Source organism: Psittacula echo (genome assembly GCF_963264785.1).
Source record: "Psittacula echo genome assembly, chromosome: 3".
In the NCBI taxonomy this organism is placed as follows: domain Eukaryota; kingdom Metazoa; phylum Chordata; class Aves; order Psittaciformes; family Psittacidae; genus Psittacula; species Psittacula echo.
This window is the reverse complement of record NC_137736.1, coordinates 58,925,963-58,948,709: the sequence shown is the minus strand read 5'-3', so window position 1 is coordinate 58,948,709 and position 22,747 is coordinate 58,925,963. Positions and strand designations below refer to the sequence as shown.

General features: G+C 36.8%; 1 protein-coding gene across 15 annotated transcripts in view; it reads right to left on the bottom strand.

Annotated features, from left to right (window-relative positions):
• UBE3A (ubiquitin protein ligase E3A) overlaps window positions 1–22,747 on the bottom strand; it is a 56,872-nt gene that overhangs the window by 25,924 nt on the left and 8,201 nt on the right. For 6 of the 15 annotated variants that reach the window (XM_080612177.1, XM_080612168.1, XM_080612174.1 and 3 more), the window contains 4 exons: window positions 20,829–20,896; window positions 12,969–13,114; window positions 12,241–12,357; window positions 8,875–8,949 (listed from right to left, as the gene is read on the bottom strand). In XM_080612177.1, the coding sequence (XP_080468303.1) occupies window positions 8,875–8,949; window positions 12,241–12,260 (95 nt within the window). In that variant the 5' untranslated portion in view covers window positions 12,261–12,357; window positions 12,969–13,114; window positions 20,829–20,896. Of the gene's footprint in view, window positions 1–8,874; window positions 8,950–12,240; window positions 12,358–12,968; window positions 13,115–13,419; window positions 13,579–15,668; window positions 15,776–20,828; window positions 20,897–22,747 lie in introns of those variants that run through there. The other 9 variants (XM_080612170.1, XM_080612169.1, XM_080612178.1 and 6 more) reach the window with 6 other exon arrangements.

The window sequence follows — 22,747 nt, the reverse complement described above, 5'->3', positions numbered from 1 at the left end:
TAGACTTAAAACCTGCGTTTCTCCATGTACTCATAAAAATGCAAGTTTTTTTTGATCTTGTCTTTCAAGACAATCTACTTCAGCTTTCAGGACAAAGGCTTTAAAAAAAACCAAGCATCTTAATACAGCTTAGACCAGTACATGATTTCGCAAACACCTATTTCTGAATGACAAGATTCCATGCTTTGATCATGCTTGTCTTTCAGTCATTCCGGACCTTCAGATTTACAGTGTGAAATACTGTCATTTGTAAGCAGGTAATTATATCATGTGAAAGCCTTTCTTTGTTAATACTGAATTTTTACACTTGAACTACGACCACCTGTCTCTCCAAAACACTCCGTATTTGCTTCTCTTTCAGTCTCTCCTATGCATACAAAATGGTCATTATTTCACACACACATTATCATTTTATCCTTCCATTTTACTTCTCCACTGCAGTCTATATGTAGATCACAAGTTTTTTGCCATAATCTTCTGACCTATGTAATACACCCACAAACATTACATGGATTATTTCTCAGAGCTGTTTTAAGTGTATGTATATCTATAATGTGTTGCATATATCCCTGTGTGTGCATGTATAAAAATGGGTATATGTATTTAAGAACCTAAAGCAGTTGGAGTTGTTATTCAGATCAGATACATCATGAAAAGCTGATCAATTTCTTAAGAAGAGATAACTTATGTTTTCAAATTGGAGAAATTGTTAACTCTCAGAGAGGCATGCACACCTTTCTAGCTAAAATAACTTTATTCAGACTAGATATGTAAAAGTATAAACACTGATACATTAACAACACATTTTAACACATTAAACAACACTTCAATGACATCCAGAGATGTCAGGAGACAAAGCTAAGCTTTGACTTGTGTCTAACAGTTAACTTCTGAGGGACTCAAGATATTTTGCTTCCAATATTTAACCACCAATTACTTGTCACACTGTGCCATGCCTGCAATACTGCTGTTTGTATAAACATTTTCATTTTGACTTGTAGCTGCAGACTCATTGCCTCAAGTTCCGTGAAATTCTATCAGAGACAGAAGTCTGACTGAAAGCTAATCTTTTTTTTTTTAATTTTATTTTTATTTTTTTTCAATCAGCTGTGGAAGCAAACAGCACAACAGTACAAGAACACAACAATATTAGGATTTCTTCCCACCTCTTCCCAGTGGGCTGTTCCACAGACTTTGGACACGGCCTCAGATAAATTATTTAAATAAATAAAAAAGGTGGATACTCAAAGCAAGGATACAGACCTCAAAAGGTAGAAAGAAATTTACTGAGCCTTCCACAAGAGCTGCCCTTACTGAGGTCCATCCATGAAAATACTTACAGAGAACGCAGTTCCAAGTAAGCCAGTGTGTGATTTTACAGAACCGTAAGTTACTCCATACCATTCCCATTGGTACTTGATGAATTATTGTCAATGTCCAGTGCCACATTTCCTTTATTATTGAGAATAAAAAACATAGCATACCTTCCCTGCTTTCCAGAGGTGAAAACTTGATCTCTTTCCACATTCCCTTGCTCATTTAGGATGCAGAAAACTCAGGTTCTTAGCCTGAGACATTAAAACTGGGTCATTAAGCAAGGTAACGTAAAACCTATCTCTATTCTTAGCTCACACTACACAGTGAAGACTGCAGCTCCCTTTAAGATCCTATACAATGATCTAGTGAAGATTAACTGGTCCCTTATAAATCTGATTACCAGTTTATGATAGCACACAGACACCTTTTCTAGTGTTACTGAGGCTGCAATGACTGACTTTCATGTATGTTTGCAAAGACTCACAGTGCTGTTGCACATCCAAGTATGAAACTGCACCAGTCTGGTTGCAGTTGTAAACATTTCACAGGCATATCCTTATGGCCTAAGGATAACTTTTCACACACTGAGCCTTGTATAACCTCCTCAAACAAAGACACACTACTGCAGTGAGGAGGAGAGGCACCTAAAATACACATGATCTTCCTTCCCAAAGTCCAACAATTTCATAAGCATAATTTTTCCATTTAAAAATACATTAATATTCACTGACTTACTTTTGTAGTACTTGGGAAAAAAAAAAGCTTTTATACTTTTTAATTGTTCTTTAATAAAAAGCCAGGTGATAAATACTTTGCACTTGTAATTTAAATGCTGCCGAAACTGTGGAGTATCACAACAAACTTGCACCACTAAGCCTCTGCCTTTCAAGATACTTAGGCAAAACTGGGCTGCATTTTGGGTCGTAAAGTAATTTCTGAATGTCTGAAACCTATACAAAATGAGATGGAGTGCACTGGTTCAAAAGTTCCTATGGAATAGCATCTAATTTTCATTTCTCAAATTAAATACATAGAGGAAACTACATAAAGGAAACTTTTGTGACAGAAAAAAAAAAAAGAAATTTAAGCATTTAAGGAATTCTAGAAAAAATGTGAAGCATAATTCTTTAGAGTTCATCTACAAAACAAAGATTTTTTCATCCAAGTTTCAAAACTTGCCTGAAATAAAAAATAAATGCGTAATTTTAGCTTTAAGTTCACCTAAATTTGAAACTTTCATACATATTTCTTACTTTTTTAGAAATACCTGTATAAAATTACGTATTTCTGATTGGTTTCTGCTTGGGACATGACTTTTATCTCTACAAAGAAGTCTCTCACATCACTCCAGGATGACTGATTTTAGTACATGGAAATTTATAATGGCCTGTTTAAACACAACTATTAGGAATTCACCAGTGCCAAAATGTTCATAAGCTATTTTCTTTCTCAGTGAAAAAAAAAAAAACCCAAAAAAAACCACAAAAAAACCCCCAAAACAAACAAAAAAACCAACCAAATAACCCAGCCCCCCTAAAAAAACCCCAAACAAATAAACAACAAAAAAACAAACAAAAACCACAAACCAAAACCAAATAAAAAACCCAACAAGAACATTAATGTATATGGAAACCAGAGAAAATTTATGTTTGCCTTTTGGGTAGGAAAACTCCAGGAACTGGTTTTTTAGTACTAATAGTAAACCAACTTTCAGTATATTCCTTAACACAGAGGAGCATAAAGAGACTTACACACCTGCAACAATTATATACTTAGGATGTAAGATGACCAGCAAACCAAAAGCTGTTAAAAAAGTGTGGGTTATGGATGAACATCTGTCAAATATTGCTTTCTAAGAGTTCCAGTTTCAAACCTTGCATGTTGGTTTCCTGCTTCTGTTTAGTTAAGAACAGCAATGTTAGAGAAGACAAACTTCCCGTAAAAGCACTGCCCACACAGACCCTTTTGAAGTTGCCTCCACACTGAACTGCCAAACACTCCACCCAGAGCTGGAGCCGAGTTCTCTGTTCCAGCAGTGTTGTAACATCCTTTATCAGCCTTATATGCCTTAGCTACTGGCACCTCAGGGAATGTATGTCTGCAAATGCACATAGCGCATGGAGCTCACATTTTCCAAACCTCGTTCTTTCCAGTGTGGCAAGCCCTGACAGCCGGGGTGCAGACCATGAAACCCCTTGGACCATAGTGGCGTCACCCAAGGGACCTCCCTTCCCACCACGTATCTTAGATCCATTGTGCCTATGGGAACAACATGTGCTGATGAAGACATGGCATTTCCTCAAGAAGCGTGAACCTGAGAACAGAAGAGCTGTTCTGGTTTTATGGAGCAATGAAGACAGAGAGAGAAAGGGTCTAGCACACAGCACTTATCTCTCAATCCTGTCTCACAGACAAATTACCTTCCTACAGTCCTATTAGAAAAGCACTCTTTATTACTGCCCTTTCCTCTTCAGGTTATTACTTTCAGGACTCTTCAGAAATAATGTCATTCCCCACCCCAAATGGTTTCATACTGTGGTTCCTATCTGTCCTTAAGAAGGATCGCAGTGCCCTGTCACCTATGTGATCCCTCCAACATTCAATTAGCCATAAAATTGAGAGATGAATAATGCATCAATTACATCCTGGCTTTTAACCCAAGCAATTTCAGGAAAAATCTCCAATCCCTGCTCCCCACCTTTTCCAGCCCAAGCCCCACAATATTACAGGCCTGAAGCCATTAAGCAACTGATGACAGGGAAACAATTATTAGGCAATTATTGCAATTGGTAATGACTGCAGGCATACTTGACTGTGTTTTAAATACTACACTCACTTTTACAGAATTAGTACCTTTTGAAAAGGAAAGGAGAAATATACCCTTCATAGAAAAGCCCATAAATTTATTTAACGACAAAGAAATTTGAGTTACTGCCAGGATAAACTTAGTAATAAGTTGGACTGATCATAAGCTTACAACATCTTACTCTCTTTGAATAAATATGTTAGTATTTTAAAGAAAGGAAGTACATGATTGTTATCAGCTGTTAAACTCTCAAAGAATAATCACATCTAACCACACAAAACATTTCAACAGCTCTCCAAATTTTGTTTTAAATTATCTAGTACAGAATCCTAAACTCTAATACTCTGTACTGGCTGTTAGGCCACAATAAAACCAATTCTGTCTGTATTGGAAAGTAATGAAACAACAATAACTTCACACAGTTGCAGGAATCCTTCAGCCTTTTACACTCAGGACAAAACTAATAGCGAATACTTTAATCAGACATTAAGCTTAAGACATACTTTTTATGATGCTTTCCCTTGATTGAGGAAGTCCTGGAACTCGAGCAAGTACAATTAAACTTCATGTTGTACTCTACTGAAAAAGCTTAGCTTTGTCAAGTACGAAATTTATATCCTGTATCCTGATCAGCAGCCCAATCAAAGAAAGGACGATTAATATCAGCATTGCAGTGAGATATCAAAAGATATAGACAGTAATTTGAAGACACTGATTCCAATTCTGGAACCACTTCTAGACCACTGGAGTGTTTCAGTAGAAAGCATGATATGGGAGACAAAATATTTCAGACAAAAATACCTATTTATATCTAACCTTTTCATCATAAGACTTGCAAGGAGACATAAGTGCTGATCAATCTTGTATAACTTGAAGAAACATCACCATGTACAAGCAAGTGACACACAACTCTGTTAGTAGAGTCTAAAATATGTTCATAGGCTTCCATGGTAGCATTCCTTCATTATGCCTTCATTCTGCATGACGCTGCCCTAGAAGGATGACCATGATCATGAAGAAACTAAGTGCAAATAATAGGGATCATAAGACTGAAACACCCAAGTTTTCTAGTTTAACAACAACCTACCCTTCATGGATTAGACAGCTCCAGAGAGAATGATCTCTCCTCTTTAAGCTTTCTTTTCGTCTATTTTTAACTGGTAAATTTACAGCATCCTTCAAGCTCCACGGGAACTGAGGACTACAATACATTTGCTCCACTTATGTCTTCTAGTGTAAAACCTGGAATTCCCTTTCTTTCATTATAAAACTCAGTCAAACTGCACTTTTATAAAACTGCACTTTTGCTCTTGGAAGTAAAGGTAAACCAGACACTTAATTGTAACTTAAGTAGCTGCTAAATTTAAGAAAGTAATAGTTCTTGAGTAGGTCAATGCAGTCTTATTAACTGATGAAGCTTCCTGAGGGGAATCACTGTCTGGGTATAAATGATGCATTGCAAGAGGCTCCAAGAAATCTTCTCATTCATCCTAGACATACCACAGTACAGATTAGTAGAATAGTTAGGGTTAGAAAGGACCTTAAGATCATCTAGTTCCAAACCCCCTGCCATGTACAATACAGTGCAAGGCTGCAGGTATACATAAAGATATTTCTTACACCTTTTTCTCCGAAGAATGGCAATAGAACAAGCAGCAAATGCCACATAAACCACACTATGTGTCAAAGTTTGATACACAGGCCATGAACAGCATGTCCCATGGTTATGTCATGCAAAACCACCTGTGCTTTCAGCTATGACTAATTAGAAACTAATTTAAGGCATTCTATGTCTAGAAAGCACTAGAATGTCATCTGCAAGTATGTAGTATGAAACACTAATACTTATACAGTTACTGTACACATTTGCAGTGGTTGCAATCTGTTTTTCTGGCATATTTTGAGGCTGCTGCAGAATTTTTATTTTTCCATTCTTTCAAAGGCAAACTATCAAGTCTACTCCACTTTAAATGTGTGTGTGTGTGTGTGTGTGTGTGATGTCAAATATTTAATATAAAAAAGGGGAAGGAAGTTTCATATCTGAAAGCATCCAATCCTCAAAAACAGAAAGTAAAGATGAATGCACAGAAAGCCACCATATCAAAATACCCAAACCTTTGCCTTGATATGTGACGAGATACACATAGTGTAATTACATGAACTGATAAGAAGCCAAGTTATTGTTACACTAAACAATTAAAATTTATGCAATTTAGTGCTAAAGAGATTTTAAGAAAGTTATACTAAATTGAAGCTGAAAATTAATGTAGACCTGTGACAGGATCTTAAAAAATTCAAAGACTTGAATGAATTCTAAGGAAAAAAGACTCTTAATGCTGAGCTCGCACTAAGATGTTCATCATGCATCGAGCCAGAATTTGAATAGTTTTGGATAAGCAAGACTTCTCCATGAAAGAATTTGTTGCTTAAGAATATGAAAGAGTCAGTTGACTTTTTTTAATTTTAATTCACACATGTGAAACATATATGACTATGCTCTTGGTATAAAGCTTTGCAATGCAAAACAAACAAATAGCAATTATGTCAGTCAACCAGAGCAAAACCAACTTAACCACTCAGTGTGCAAATAACAAAACACTTGCTTAAGTGCCTGTATTTATTAATGAATAAAGGGCATGTAAATAACATTGTAACTATTTTGGCTACACAGTAGGCTTGCAGGTCACACTGTATTACCCAGCCTGCCATTCCACCTGACGTGGCAAGAGCAGCCACACAGCAGGATCGCAGAAATTGTCTAAGTAATGTATGCATCACGTTGTGTTATGGTTAAAAAAATATAGCTCTGAAACTGTACCATGCATTAATATTGTGTAACTACTACTCAAATATGTGAAACCCTACAGCTTGCTGGCTTACATCTATTTTAGACAGACACCTGAAACCTCAGAGAAACTCGTGATCATCATTCTGCACCAAAAAATTCATTTTCCCATAGAAAAGCTTGCTACTGTAGATATTTTTTCAGGTTCAGTTTTAAGGATAATAACACACACACACAAAAGAATTGTCAAACTGCTAGAATTAAAAAAAAGAAAAAAAAAGGAAAAAAGAAAAAGTTATACTGCCTTTTCCTTCTCATTTTTCATAGGTCCTTACAGAGTCTTTATTTCATGCCAGTCAAGATGCTTGTTTCCAACATATCTTCCCTTACAATGTGTAAAAAGCAGCAGTCCAACTGACAATATGCAGAGTAGACTATTAGCCAGGCTACAGACTGATTTCCCCTGTTTGACTAGGCCAGGGAAACAAAAGAACACAAAACTCAACTTGCTGCAGGAACAATAAAACACAGTGGAGGAGGGGCTGCTACTGGAACAGAAGAGACTATGTCAGGTTTTTTGCTCTGCAACCTCTGCCTCTAACACATGTTCACATAGCAACAGCCAGTCACTTCTAAGGTCTGGACCCCTGCAGCCTGTACTCCTAAGAAAAGCAGCTAGACAGCGCTTCTGTAACAGATGTGCACGAGAGAGGGAGAAGAGGTCCCAGGAGAAGTCCCTGCACAAGAAAAGGCTTCACTGCAGAGACTTGTTAAAAACACATGGGAAAAGCATTCCTTGTTTCTTTCTCATCACTTTTAAGGTTAGGTATGCAGTCCAATGTGGGCACTTCAGCTTTGCTCATCCCAAAGTTGGGCAGCTACGGCACAAAAGTCCTTGAGCAATTCACACTATATCCCTAAGCCTGAAAAACATCCTGAAACTGGCGTTCAGCCACAGTGTGTAGAATGCTAGACCACTTGGGGGGAGGGTGTGGAGGAGACAGTTTAAGATCAGAGAAGTTTGTAGGCAGAGAAATGAGCACAGATCTTTCAAAGCTTCAGACAGTACCCAAACTACTCAGCTATGCTCTCTATTATTTTGGAACTTGTGCTCTAAGCCAGAAAAGCAGTTTGTGGTTTCTCAGGGTTCCATGACAGGACAGTTTGAATAGCTACAAAAGAATTTGTGTTTGCTAACTCAGGGAAGAATAAAGCCTCAAATAACTTTTTTTTTTTTTTTTTTGTTTCTCTCATACCTGCAGCTCTTTTAAATTAGAAATGAAGATTTCAGCCTATCACAATCATGCTTTTAGTTAATCTTGGCTTCTAGGCTAATGAAGATAGACCAAAACAAGGTTCAAAACTAAGAGCAAGACACTACATGAATACTGTTTAGTATTTTAAACTTAGTGAAGAAAGCTAGCATTCTGTTTCTAGAATTAACTAGTATGTGCATGACAAATTCAGACTTTTTAGTCTTTTTAGCTCAGCAATCCATTTGCCACAACAGATATTAGCAGGTATTGTGCCTTAGTACTGAAGTGTCTTCAAACCCATGCAAGATGTTAGTGAACAGCAGGTAGAAATTACACCCCTACTGTCAAGTCTGAAGACAGGCCTGAAGATTTCTGACACTGTATTATGCTACCATCTACTGGTTCACATTAAATGAAACGCCTGAACTTTCAACCTATTCACTCTATTCTCTCAGAAAAAAACAATTAAAAAAACCCCAAAACAAAAACCCCCAACCAATGAACAAAAAAATCATCAATTTCTATAGAGGCTTAAAACTATTCATTTTTCCATAGCAAAATGTTAACTTGAAATTTTCTACGGTAAATCCACAGCTCTCCTCAGCTTTGGTCATCTTTTTTCTTTTTTAAGCGGGTGTGAGAGTAATTGTTACATATGTCCAAAACATTTTGAAACAAGATATACTAAACTCATACACTCATTTACTTACATTCGGCTAGTTTCAATGTTTTCAGAGTGAGGTTCTCCTGGTGATCTGCAAATACAGATAAAATAACAAATAATGCTTAAAGTTTTGTAAGTCATTACAATATGAAATTAGGAAAGGTGGAAAGTGATGATACTGTATTATTGCCAGTAAAAACATCAACTTCTATGCACTTCCACATTCAGTTTGTTTGACCAAACCCTAGAAGACAGTTTAGAATGTAAATCCTGACAATATAATTAAGACAAATTTCTTTAAGGAGGACAGCACTTTTTCCTCACAGCTTACACAACAGTAGCCATTAGAGAAGAGTTCTGCTGGCAATACTTCCTTATTCAGATTACATACTGCACCACTTCTGGGCTAAACCTTCACAATCAATTTTGTAACTAAAACATATACTCAAAGTTTATCATTGATCAACTGTTACAAACAAATTCTCTGCACAGCTGGACTCTTAAGAAGCAGCAGCTCTAAAATAGGTCTCAATAGAATCTCAAAATAAATTTCATATGTCTCAAATTGAATTTATGGAAATAATCTTGCAGACAGCTGTTCCTTCCTTCCAACCGACAGGTCAGACAGTAATATTCAGGATTACATGTTACCGCCTAGCATTTTTGAACACACAAGCAGCACCTTACCAGCAGCTTACCAACCCCCTTGACTTAATTTACAAACTCATTTAAGGGGTATAGTTCCATATTAACTTAAGCAGGCTAAATTACAGCTCCTCCTTATTCCCATCTTCTTCCTTATGCCAGCACCAATTCAAGAAGTTAACATTTAATAAAATTTTTTTAGACTGATTATTTTTTTCCTTCCTTCAGGACTTCCTCCTATGTAGTGAGTTTGTAGCCAATGAGCCAGGAGACAAGGCAGCAGTTTTGACTTCAATCACCTTAAGCTGCCTTGAGAATCATACCTTAAGAACATTAGCCAGCCTTCACTGGGGTATAGATTTTGGTACAGTTGACCATAACTGACACAAAGGATATATTGCCCGAGAAGTGGAAATAGAGCACAGCCATTGCAGTAAAACCCCGTAGCTTACATGAACAAAAATGTCTTTCATGACAGCTTTCTTAAAACAGAAGTGAGCTAAAATCTTCAAATAGAACTCACTTTGTAGGGTTTCAACAGTTTGCTATGGGGCTTCACTTAGCACAGCTAAGCAGGCTTTGCCATAGCTTCACTGAGAAAATCTTTGTTTAGAGGAATGGAATTCCTGAATTTCTCTATTTACTATATATACGAAACGCTATTGCAAATCTCAACCTGTAGCCTGAAGCATTTCTTTTTTTTCATATGTTTCATTGTGCTACCTTACTGGGTGGTCCCTCCTAATAAAGCCTGGACTATTCTCTCAATTCTCTACTAAAATCTTAGTTCCTTTACCGACATATCAGATCTTGGCAACTTTCTGGGTATTACCAAACTGTACTACATTAACAGATCCAGTGCCTGGAAAGCATTTCTGGCAGACAACTTAAAAATTCCTAGGCAAGCTGGATACCATGCAGTGACAGCTGAAGAACATAGGAAGTTATTTGTTTATATTTCACTGTTATAAAACTCAACTAACACTAGCAACAGAGTTCTGAACTTACCATCCAACTGATCTTATGCTTAAAATGCAAATACTCTCTAGCTGGAAAATAATAAAAACTGCCCAATTTCAAAATTTGGTCTTTATTTATTCCCTCCAAATGATGTTTCCCCTCACTGACTGAAGTTCAGGACTGACAAGACAGTTACTGGCAAAAATGCTCAACAGCAAAACAAATCAAAATTTCATTTCCCTTCACCTCCAGTGACCAAACCAGGTCACTAAGCACTTAGCAGAGAAAAAAAAAACACCTCAGTTTTGGTTTGTTTTTTTTTTTTCCCCCTAATTATTCACCTAAGCATCCAAGTGCTAGAAGCTGTATGACCTGAAGAACAGTGGAAAGAAGAGTGTTAATTATATTCATACTGGCTAGTTCCTCTATTCACATCCAGGACTTCAGAAACTATAGCAAAGAGACTGGAAGTTTGAGGCAGTTGTGATCTTTTAGTCATACGACACAATGAAGCTTTGGGTAAGAGTAATGCTTTAAGTTTCTAAGAAAGTACAGGTGAAATAGCATTAAAACAGAAACATCAAGAGTATGCTGTGAGCCTCCAAAATATGCAGCAGTATGAAAAATTAAGAGGAAAAAAGGCAGATTGGCACCTAAACATATCATGTAAAAAAGGTAGCCTGGTAATTTGCAGTACAGACATAGTCACAGCTATCTGTATACCCAAAATCTCTTTCTATCCTTAACATTTGTGTGAGTTTTTTCTGGGCTTTGAAGAGACAGCACAGTTAGTACATGCTATTATGCTAAAAAAAAACCAAACCAAACCACAATTTTCTTCTGTAAGACAAATAATACAAGACACAGTTTCAGGAAAGTTCATAAAAAAATAAACCTAGCTGAGTAAAAAAAAGGTTTGGTCCTTTAAGGTAAATGATTCTACAGAAAACAGGGATCAAACTCCTTCAGCTAATTGTTTTCTATAGCATGAACAGACCTAGCATAACTATGATTTGTAGAAGTATTAATGCAATTACTAACCAGATTTTAAAAGGTTTCACATGGTGATGTAAGCATCAAATAAAATGAGCTTTCAGTACTCATTAAAACAATGTGGAACATCAATCTAAATACAGGAAATGTAATATTTGTTGAGAAGCTATTTATTCTGCAATATCCAATTGTTTACAAACAAGATACCTTGTTATTCCTCTGAACAAGCAACAGTATGAAAAAAGAACTACACAGTATGGCAAGATGTCTTTTCATCATGCTTAAAATCTGAAACAAGAGTTCTGTTCAGAGAAAATCACAGAGCAAATGCTCTTATAAATTTCAGCTTTGAATTAGATCTTAGATACGGATCACAAGACACTAACTAATCTGAATACTGCAGTATGAGCTAGCAAATTGAAATGGTGGCTCACTTCCAATAACACAGGGAGCAACTTCTCCATTCTGCAAGCCACTCCTTGAATAAGAATGCTAAAAAATTTATACAGAATTTCAGTGTGACAGTATAAAACACCAGAAACAAAAGTGATAATATGGGTCTTAAGAGGACTATCACAGAGCACCACAGTACTCCTATTCTAAAAAGCAGGCAGAGACAAGCTAAGCGAGCTTTGAAATCACTCTAAGCAAGAGCGCAAGTCAACTTTGACAGCTGACTTATCTTAAACAAACAATACACCTTAATACTATTTATAAAACTAACTTCAAGTCTTACAAATGAAATACTTTAAAAATAAATATTAAAATGAAACATACTCATCCTGAGAAACAACACAGTACACTTGATACTTACCTTTTACAAGCTGTGGCCATTCGGTGACATCAGGGTGATCACAATTGATTCACTGATTAAAAACGAGTTGTCACACCAGTCCTGTATCACGCTGGGCTAAGCATAAGCTCAACAACTCTGAATAATTAAAAATAATTTAGTTATAAGTCCTTACAAATTACTTTCAGCCAGTCTGCTAAATAAAAACCATAAAATAAAAGAAAAAATACTAATGTTAAGCATTGTTTTAACTGCAAGATTAAGACCTACTGCACAAAAAAAAAAGTTAATTTCTGAATGGCATTTTAAGACTTCTGAAGTAGCTCATTACAGTACACTCAACTGGTGAACTTGAAAATTCATCAACTTATTGTTAGCCTCTCCAAAAAAACTAAAACCCATCTTTTGGAAAAGTGGAAAGCACCAAACATCAGGACAACAAGCATTCAAAGATTTGGAAGCATATGCATAAATATGAACTGTGATTTCTAACTACAATAAAATTCCGCTGGTTGTTTCTCTGCCAGAACTCAATTGATACTGGTTCCTAATGAGGCTCTGTGTTCCCAGGGGAGCAGCATGTAACTTGCACTTTGCCGTGTGCCTCTCCCCAAAATAAAGTAGGCTAAAGCTATGTAAATGTTTCAGAGGAGCAACCCTTACTATCTGTGGCCAATATTTTAGGTTCCTTGCTCCATTTAAGCTGCATCTACTCTTCTCTCCCTTAAATTTTCAAAAGGGTATTTTACCTGTCAACTGTTTCCTGTGATCTGGCTCCACGGTACAAATTGAAGGGTTGGTCCTTTATTTTGTCACGCAGGTGGCAGCCAATGATCACCGAGCAATACTCGAGCCCAGAGCGCCCTGGGACCACCCCAGCTGATTACTTCCATGGCTGAAAAGGAACCAGTTAGTCTCTTACCTACTGCTATTATCTACTCTAAGCTAAAGTTAATTGAAAAAATATTTCCAAATATAACCCTCAACACTCAATTCAACCCCATTTTCTCTCCCACCCAAGCTCCTAAGTGCACTGGACAAAGCCTGTAAAGAAAAAAAGGCCTCTGATGGAGAGTCAGACTACAAAGCATTATTCACTTTCTGTTAATATAAAGTTTTGATTAAAACTGAAATGTTATTACTGTGTTTAGTATGTAAAAAGTTATCTTTTTCTAAACACCAGTAGCTATGAAGGCAGACCTCTGTACAGTATCAGAGAAGTTTATTCCTGTGGCTCAGCTCCAGACAAAACTCCCCACATTTGAAGGTCGCCATGAAGAAGCCTCACACAGAAGCAAGGTGTACAAAGGCTAGAAAGCTATTCAGGCCACACCCGTAGTTCTCCGAAGTCACAATTATCTGGTGCAAGAATTAAGAGAGCATATCAGACAGCTTTAAATGTTTCAGTAAAGAAAGCTTTTGTGCTTCAGTCCAACCTGTTACAAGAGTCTTCAGTAAAGACTTAAGTTCGATAAGCAATCAAGCATTCTCAATGCTAATTTGTTATCTGCTGACCTGTCAGTGATATGAAATCACTTATAAGTAAACAAGGCCCATGATTTTCAAATATTTGGCAGAAAAAATTGCTGATTTTTGCTATTCTGCTACAAACCCCACAACAGAACAAATCTGTATGAGTTTTGGAATGATGCTTATTAGCTTTACTGGGTACATTCCTCAAGATAGGAAAAATGTTATTTAATTATTTTAACATCAGTTATATTTGTGTGTTCTCATCTAAACACAAGTGCAGTTGACATAAGTAAAAAGGAAGCAGGTTACCAAAAACCTCTGAAACAAAGCAGAGGTTCTCTAGTACTTATATTTTACAGGTATAAGTTGTCAAAGTTTAACTGAGTCAATGCCAGGAACACAGTGCAATGATTAAGAGTCAGTTGGAAAGGTTCCTCATCTGTCAACATTAAACGACAAACAGGGTAAAGATTTTCAAATTAATGTTCGTTGACCATCAGCTGGACAGAAAAGCAAAAAGCAAAAACCAAGTGCTGATGCAAAACTAAGAAACCTTAAAACACTTCTTATGGCATTCTGATTATTTAAGACCTGACAGTGTCTACTTTCAGGCAAGCCTTTGCTTTAAATAAACAGACACCTATTCCAAGGCAGTGCTTCTTTCTAAAATTAAATCTAAATTCTTGCTGCTTACTGAACTGATGTGAAATTGCTTTGTAAAAATGCATGCAGAAATTAACACCGCTTCTAGACCTTTGCCTAAGAAACTTTCAGTATGCTTGTCAAAGAGGACAGTGGTTTAATCTCTAATTTCCTCATGTGTTAGGAAATCTGCATTCTCTCCAACTGCTGGCAGTACCAGCTCATGTTCCAAATCAATCACTCCCTACCTGGATTTGCGTTCTGTACCACTCAGACCATGGGCAAAAAGCTAGTTACAGTAGTCTTCCATTCAAGTGGAAGCATGTTAGAACAACAGGCTGACAGCAACCTTAAAATAAGGTTTTCCTGAGGTTTCTTATTATAGAAGCCATCAACATAGAATCATAGAACAGTTACGGTTGGAAAGGACCTTGAGATCATCTAGTTCCAACCCCCCTGCCATGGGCAGGGACACCCCACACTAAACCATGTCACCCAAGGCCTCATCCAACCTGGCCTTGAACACCGCCAAGGATGGAGCATTCACAACCTCCCTGGGAAACCCATTCCAGTGCCTCACCACCCTCTCAGTAAAGAATTTCTTCCTTATATCCAATCTAAACTTCCCCTGTTGAAGTTTGAACCCGTTACCCCTTGTCCTGCCACTACGGTCCCTGATGAATAGTCCCTCCCCAGCATCCTTGTAGGCCCCCTTCAGATACTGGAAGGCTGCTATGAGGTCTTCACGCAGCCTTCTCTTCTCCAGGCTGAACAGCCGCAACTTTCTCAGCCTGTCTCCAGTGAAAGAACACATGAAGTGTTGGTGCTGGATTCAAAAACCATCAGATTTTGGAACGTCAAAGAATGTGCACTGAGGTGGCACCTCTACCAATCATGGCCAAGACAAGTTTGTGCCCAGGCCTGACACAGCTCCAACTCTGTTAGTCAAATTTAGCATACCACTGAACATAGTATCTACAGCAGCTCTGTGAAGAGGCAGCATCCAAACTGGCATAAATCTCACCAAGCTGAAGTTAACTCATCTAAGTTTTGTAGTGAAATTTGTGTCTACAGATTGAATCAGCTTTGAAATGGGTAGTTACAGCATTTCTGATCTGTAACAAGATACCTTAAAACTAGATTTACTGTATGGGGTCTATGAATCGCATGCTACTTTTCAACAATCCAGATGCTAGAAATCTTAATGAATCATTTTCCCTTCTATCTCCTTATTATCCTACCTTTCCCACCTATCCTTGCTGCCACTCCTTGGGACAGAATATGATAGGCAAAGATTCCCTAGCATAGATGAAAGAATTTTTCTAAAACCTTACTCATTCATGCATCAGCAGAGTAGTATCTCCCGGCAAAGACACCAGCATGCTGAAACATAGGGTGGGTGGTAAAGGAGACTGCCATCAGAAGATCCCTTATTCTGATTCTTGTTTGAACAAAGGACATTTTGATTGTTGATCCAAACGATGCAAAAAAAATAAAAACAACAAACAAAGAAACCCACAACAAATAACAGAGTTAAAGGACACTATTTGATCAGAGAAGGGAAACTACACTGATGAGAATACTAGCATCTTGGAAACTGACATTATGAAGAATAGGAAACTGACCTAAACCAACTACTTTTCTGTCACAGGAATTCCATTACAAAACACACTCTGGATGTAACTTCCCTTTTCTAAGGTAGGAACAGCAGCCCCAGAGCAGATATTTATTCTTATTACTCAAACAGATTTTTATAATTATGATTAGCACGTCTTACAGTTTAGGCTTTCACTAACACACTGAGCAGCTGAACATATCTAAATTTGTGCCTGTGGAGTATGTCAAAGAAATCTGAGATGGCTGCTTGGCTCTTTGGGACTGGGCAGGCTCCAGTAGAGACACATCTGTATCTGCTTAGTGACTATTTACAAGAGGTAGATTCAACCAGGACTGCAACAACCCCTATTATAATTAGCAAGGCAATACACAAGATCCATGCCCTCAAACCATACATCTGAAGAACCTTATGTGGCTTCCTAGAATCGCTCTCATCAAGATGCAACAGGATAAATAATGTTTATGCAGTAGTCTGAGACAACTCAGATCCCCTTCTCCAAAGGGGCAAAAGTGCACATTTTCAGAAAAGAATGTTTCTATGAACTCAAAAAGAGAGAGGCAAAAAATAATAAATGAGTGTAGGAGCAGGAAGTCAGAAACAAGTTCAGATGCATTAAAAGGGGCTAAAAGCAACTTCTTTGCATAGCCTGATGAGATCTTCACTTTGCATGTTTCATTTAATCTCAGAAGTCTAGGATGGCAAACAGGAGCCAAGAAGAGGTCTCCAACTTCAACATACAGACCTTAAAGCCACACCATGGAGAACATAAGCACCTACTTCTCAGCAGCCAAAAATAAAGCCAAAAAACTTCCAGGTACAAATCACTTAACTGAAAGTTATCACTTAAATGGATTTTCTATACCCATTACTTTCTCTGTGTTATCTGATGTTCATTTTCTGTGAAAGCACAGCAATCTGGCAGCTGACACCTAGTATCTGAGGTCTAGGAAGATTCCAGAAAGAAGGAAAACTTTTCTCATTTAAACTATAACTTCTTACTGACCTCACTGAAGAATGAGTGCCCTAGAGGTAGCATTTGTAAGAATTTCTTTTACAAAAGAACTTTAAGTATCCACCCAAGTAATCTTTGATCCAATTTTTCTTCTTTTTAAGATTATCTTTTAACAGGTGATCTCATGAAAACAGGGGTGATTTACCTGTAACAACGAACTACCATGACCTTCCCGACCTTACAGTGCCAGAATTTGAGTTGCTTAATTAAAAATAATCATCCATCTCATGAAGGTAACACTAAAGGCAGCTTTCGTATGTTTTCTGAAGAATCACTCTGAATCCTCCAAGAATGAATTTGATACACTCCTGGATTTTGAGTACCATGACGAAATGAACAGTTGTTATCTACGCAGTAAAAGGTACCCTCAGAACTTCCCCTGCTAGGTTACTACTTCAAAAAAGGAATTGACAATTAATAGAAAAGCTGGTCTTTTATAACTTGAGATTGTTTTAAGTATCCTGGAGGAAACTGTAGAATATTCACCAAATCCCTAAATTCCATCTTAACTTCCACTTGCAGGGGAGGGAAAAAACAAAAACAAAAAAAAAAAAGTAGTAATAGTCATGTTTGAGACTTAATTGATGTCTTCAACCTTATCAAGAAATTATTTTAATTGTCTGCATGCTGCTTCCAGCAGAGAAAACATGAACGGCCATAAGATACCAGAAGTTTTCTTCGTGCAGCTAATAGGAGGTTGAATGATCCTAAAGTAAAATAAAACATCCACTAAGAAAACCTGATAACATAAATCCTAATGGAGCTGCAGAAAACCAGTAGTAATGCATCTATACTTTTTTTTTTTTTCCCCACTGCCTAGTAAGCCAAACCATTCATCTAGCAAATACAAAGTCATACAGTTAGAAGACCAAAAGAATTGGGTTCTATCATGGAAAATGGCAACCTGAAGTGATTAAAACAGTCATAACTGATGTGCAAACACACATGTGCTCCCAGTATTACAGCTAGAACAAGTGATATGAAGGGCTGTTGGAAAAGTGCCTGTTCATCTACATAAAGTACTTCAGACATGTTCAAAACTTGTGCCCAGTTCTCCAATTATTCAATTTTCTTCAGTAGTGTTCTAGAAGTAGCAAAAAAGAGTCACAAAGACAGCATGAATATAGGAAAAAGTGCCTTGTGATTAGATAATGGAAAAAGTTCGAAGTCAATCATGCTAATCAATATGGATACCGGAAGTAACTAAGTCCTCTTATTGCACATAAAGAATACATAAAAAAGAGCTTCCAATTAAAAGAAAGCATATAAACCCCCCCATATGACTAGAAACTGAAGGCTGACAAATTCAAATCAGAGTAGGAAGAGGAACATGCAGGAGAGCAAGGATAATTAACACTCGAATAAATTATTTGGGGTAGGGATCTGAATTTGCTATTATCTTCAAATTAAAGCTGACACCATTCTGGAATTCACACTTCAGAAAAACACAAGTTACTGAGTTTAATAAACGTAGAATTTGGTGCATCCCAATATACAGAGATCAACTACAGATTTATGTAAAAGCTTAATCTTGTAATATTCGTATACTTACTTTGCCTGTATGTCAACAGTCCAGAAATCATACAGTAACAGAAAAAAGTCTAGTGTTTGCCCCCATTCCCTCCCCTCGTGCCAAAGCTAAAGGCCCAAGAGTTATTTTCTAAAACCACCCCTGCAATTCTGGCTATTAGATTTTCCTTTCAACATTTGTTTTTGGTTTGATATTTAAATAAGATCATAGATGTACTTTATTCGCTTTTGTAAAAGAGGGAAAGATCCAAAATAATCTTTAGTTTCTGCATTTTTCACTTAGACCACAGCTGGGTTTTTTTCCACTACACACACTCCTTGGTTTTGCAGCAGAGCCATTTGTTTCTAACTCAATTATGCCTGTTATTTCAGGCTCCCTCCAAAATGATATACAGTTATGATTAGAAAGCCCCTCCTACATCAGGAGGTGGAATCCAATCATCTGTTTAAACTTCTTCTAGTAGCTCTTCTTTTACTGGCTAGGTATCAAATTATTTTCCAAACAGGTAGAGTTTTACACCTTCACTTCAGTTTTAATATTTAAACTTCTATTCCATCTGTCCTTTTGTTTATACTTTCTTATTTTGCTTTCTTTTGCTACCCATCCTTCATGCAGCCTTCCATGTAAAATACCTCTCTGTTCACCCAGATCTTCAGTGTCACCAGCATGTTTGTTTATATATAGTTTATGTTAAGACCAAGCAATCATGCAATTCTGTAGCATAACATACAGCTCTTCTGATGTTCCATTAGCATTCATTACTCAAGTTGTGGAGGATTAGGGGGGAATTCTTTATCAATTTATGAAGTGCATACCAGTACACAGGCTATGCATACATACAGCAGCAAGCAGTTAAACATTCGGAAAACAGCAGCCAGTAGAAAAAATGGCAAGAAAGAAGTAACAGCTTAGGTTTGAAGAAGAGTCATCATACACACAACTGGTATTGAACTGGACAGCAAGAAGCAAGTGGGTGGTCCCAGTGGTGCTGTGGGTGCAAAAATGAATATACGCTACCTACCAGATCCCTGCTACAGTAAAGGACCAATTTTTATAATTCTCTCAGGAACATGTGGACTGTGATAATGTAGCACTACAGCTTTTTAAGTCATTTACAATCTTTAATTAGCACATACTATATTTAAAGTTATAGCTTAGAATTAATCCTGTCTACAGCTTTCTATGAAACAGAACTTAAAAGACAGACACCAAACAATCCTTCTGCAAGGTTGAGATTCCAAAACTTTAAATATTTTCCTATGTTAAATATCTTCAAAACAAAACCCTAGATATACACCCATGGTGTATAAAACTCCTATCAGCAGTTAGTGATTTCTTCCCACGTTTTAAGTGATTAAAAACAGTACAGATGTAGCTTAGAAGCAGTTAATTTTATATATTACATATATTCACATAGAGCTTTTATGTACATTATTAGACCTATTTCATATGGTAGAAAAAAAACTCAGTAATTGTTTTTCTGAATGCAGTAACGCAAGAAACTTCTCTCTAAGTACCAAGCTGCAGAACTACAGAATTTGAAACCCTAGGCGCAGTCATTCCGTACTACCAGGTATCTCCACAGGACTACACCAGCATAAAGTTAGAAAATGAAAATTAAAATAACTACAAGTTAAGTTTCCAGCCTTGCTGTAATACATGCATATATTTTTTTAAGCTGGCTGGACATTCAAGAGCCTAGACAAAAAAATGCCATATGCCAAATGCCATATGCCAGTAGTTAGCACTACTAATGAAGGCTACATTTCTATCATAGAATAGTTTGGGTTGGAAGGGACCTTAAAGTTCATTTAGTTCCAACCCTGCTGCCATGGGCAGGGACTCCTTCCACTAGACCACGTTGCTCAAAGTCCCATCCAGCCTAGCCTTGAACACTGCCAAGGATGGGGCGGCCACAACTTCTACGGGCAATGTTGTTTCCTAGCATTCCAATTTGCAAATTTAACTTACACTGATGTTTACTTAAGTTTTCCAGTAGTTATGAACTTATTTTTCAAGCCATTCCTAAAACCTATAAAAGTCTCACTATAAATGTGCTCAGCAGGAAGGAAAAAAACTCCAAACAAAACAAAACCAAATCTTCAGTATTCTCCAAGGAAAAAAAAAAAATAAAAATCTCAATTAAGTCAGTTTTCTAGAGCACTATGCCTAACTAGTAAACATCACAGTTAAAAAAATACAGGAAAAATGAATGCATTTTTCTTCCTGAATTTATTTTCAACTTTTCATTTTTTAAATCAGGGAACAAAAGATAATTACTTCATATTATAATTATTAGCATACATGCACTATGAGTGAAAACATAAACATACCATATCTTTCCAGAGCTGCAGAAACTTGTTCTTTCAGAGTTTAAAATGGGCTTCCACAGTTCTTGTACCTACAATACAAAAAAAAAAACGTTATTACATTTCAGTTTTCACACTGTGCTTGGTACAAGTTCAACACAACTTCAAAATGATACATTTAATCAGTCACAAGTTGCAACTAAAGGAAACATAGAATCACAGAGCATGTCCAGTTGGAAGAGACCCATAAAGTTAAGAGTCCAACCCCCTGTTCTCACAGGACTAGGTAAAACCACGACTTCCCATGCTAAATCATACTTCTCATAAAAACCACAATAGAAAATATTTACTATGTTAGGGAAAATACAAAAGCAGAAAGCCCATACATACAGTGTTCCCTGATCTTTCCTCCACAATAATGCAATAGAGTTTTGCAATTCCATTCATCTAGCTCATTATGAATATCCATTTCCTTCTGGAAGATTCTGGCAAGGTCTTCTCTCTCCCCTCCTGCTCCCCCCACTTTTTTTTGGTGCTTTTGTTTCATTTTGGGTTTTTTGGGGGGGAGGGTTTGTTTGTGGTTTTTTTGTTTGGTTGGTTGGTTGTTGGTTTTTTTTGGTTTTTTTTTTTTTTTTTTTTTTTTTTTTTTTTTTTATGTGTGTGTGTTTCTTTGGATTTTTTTGGGTTTTGTTTGTTTGGGTTTTTTATTTGTTTGGGTTTTGGTGTTTTTATTTTGGCTTTTTTTTTTTTTTTTTATTAACTAATGGTAATTATCATTAGAAAAAAACCCACCCAATGCTCAAAGAAGTCACAGACAGAACCACATCTTTGTCTGGGCTGCACAAAACTGGTGGAGTTTGATAAACTTCTCTACAATTCACTCATTTTCCGGGAAGCCATAACTAACAATAGACACATGACTAAAAACATACTTCAAACATTTTCAACAAACACCTAAAAGCACAACCAGTTTCAGGGAGAAAAAAGTGAGAGAAATAAGCATATAGATAAAGAAATCTAGTAGCAACTTTCAAAAGGAAAAAAAAAAAAACAAACCAAAAATCAAAACACTCAACTTACTTATTTGGCACAGAGTATGACATTTTCAGTACCATAACGATTTAATACTTAATTTCTGGTTCTAAAACTCTATTTAGAACAATCAAATCCAATGCTGCAGATTTAGGCTGATCTCCAACACAGATCAGGGCTCCCACGAAGGAAACACTGATCTGGTTACCTTAAGAGTACATTCAGGTTTGCCTCAAAAGACGTCAAACCACAGAGAACCTATCCAGTACACCAAAGGCCCAGTTCTTTATCAGGGATGTGAAATGGGGTGACCCTGGTCTGAAACAGTCATGCCAGTAAAAGCACTCTCTACACCACTAACAGTTTGTCCACAATTTTTTGTATTTAAAGAAAAAATTAAACAGGGCACCCTACCTGCTTCATGAAACAAGACTGCTATTTCAGCAAACAATTAGGATAATTATGTGGGTTTATGTACAATTAGGATTAATGAGTTAATGTTATGCAACTATATCAATGAAACTTCACTGCCATTCAGAAGAAAAAGAAAATAATTGTTTGAACAATATGAAACAATAACTGATGATTTTCCTGTTTGGAGGTGGCACTTCTACTCCATACCAACAGAAATCTACAATATCTATTTTATATTCTATTAAAGAATAATTCTTCATTCACAGTGATGCCATTAAGCAAACTCAGAAATATTTTGACAAATGTGACCAATATTTTCACACGTTGTATCACAAGACTTCCAGCTCTAACACCAATGCATATAACTGTTCATATTCACAGATAAAGCAGTATCATCTATATAAAATTACACAGTCTCCTTTAAGGTACAAAAACACCATCAGTATGCACAGAGTATGAGCAGAGCACGAAGTATAGCATGAAAAGGTATCAAAATC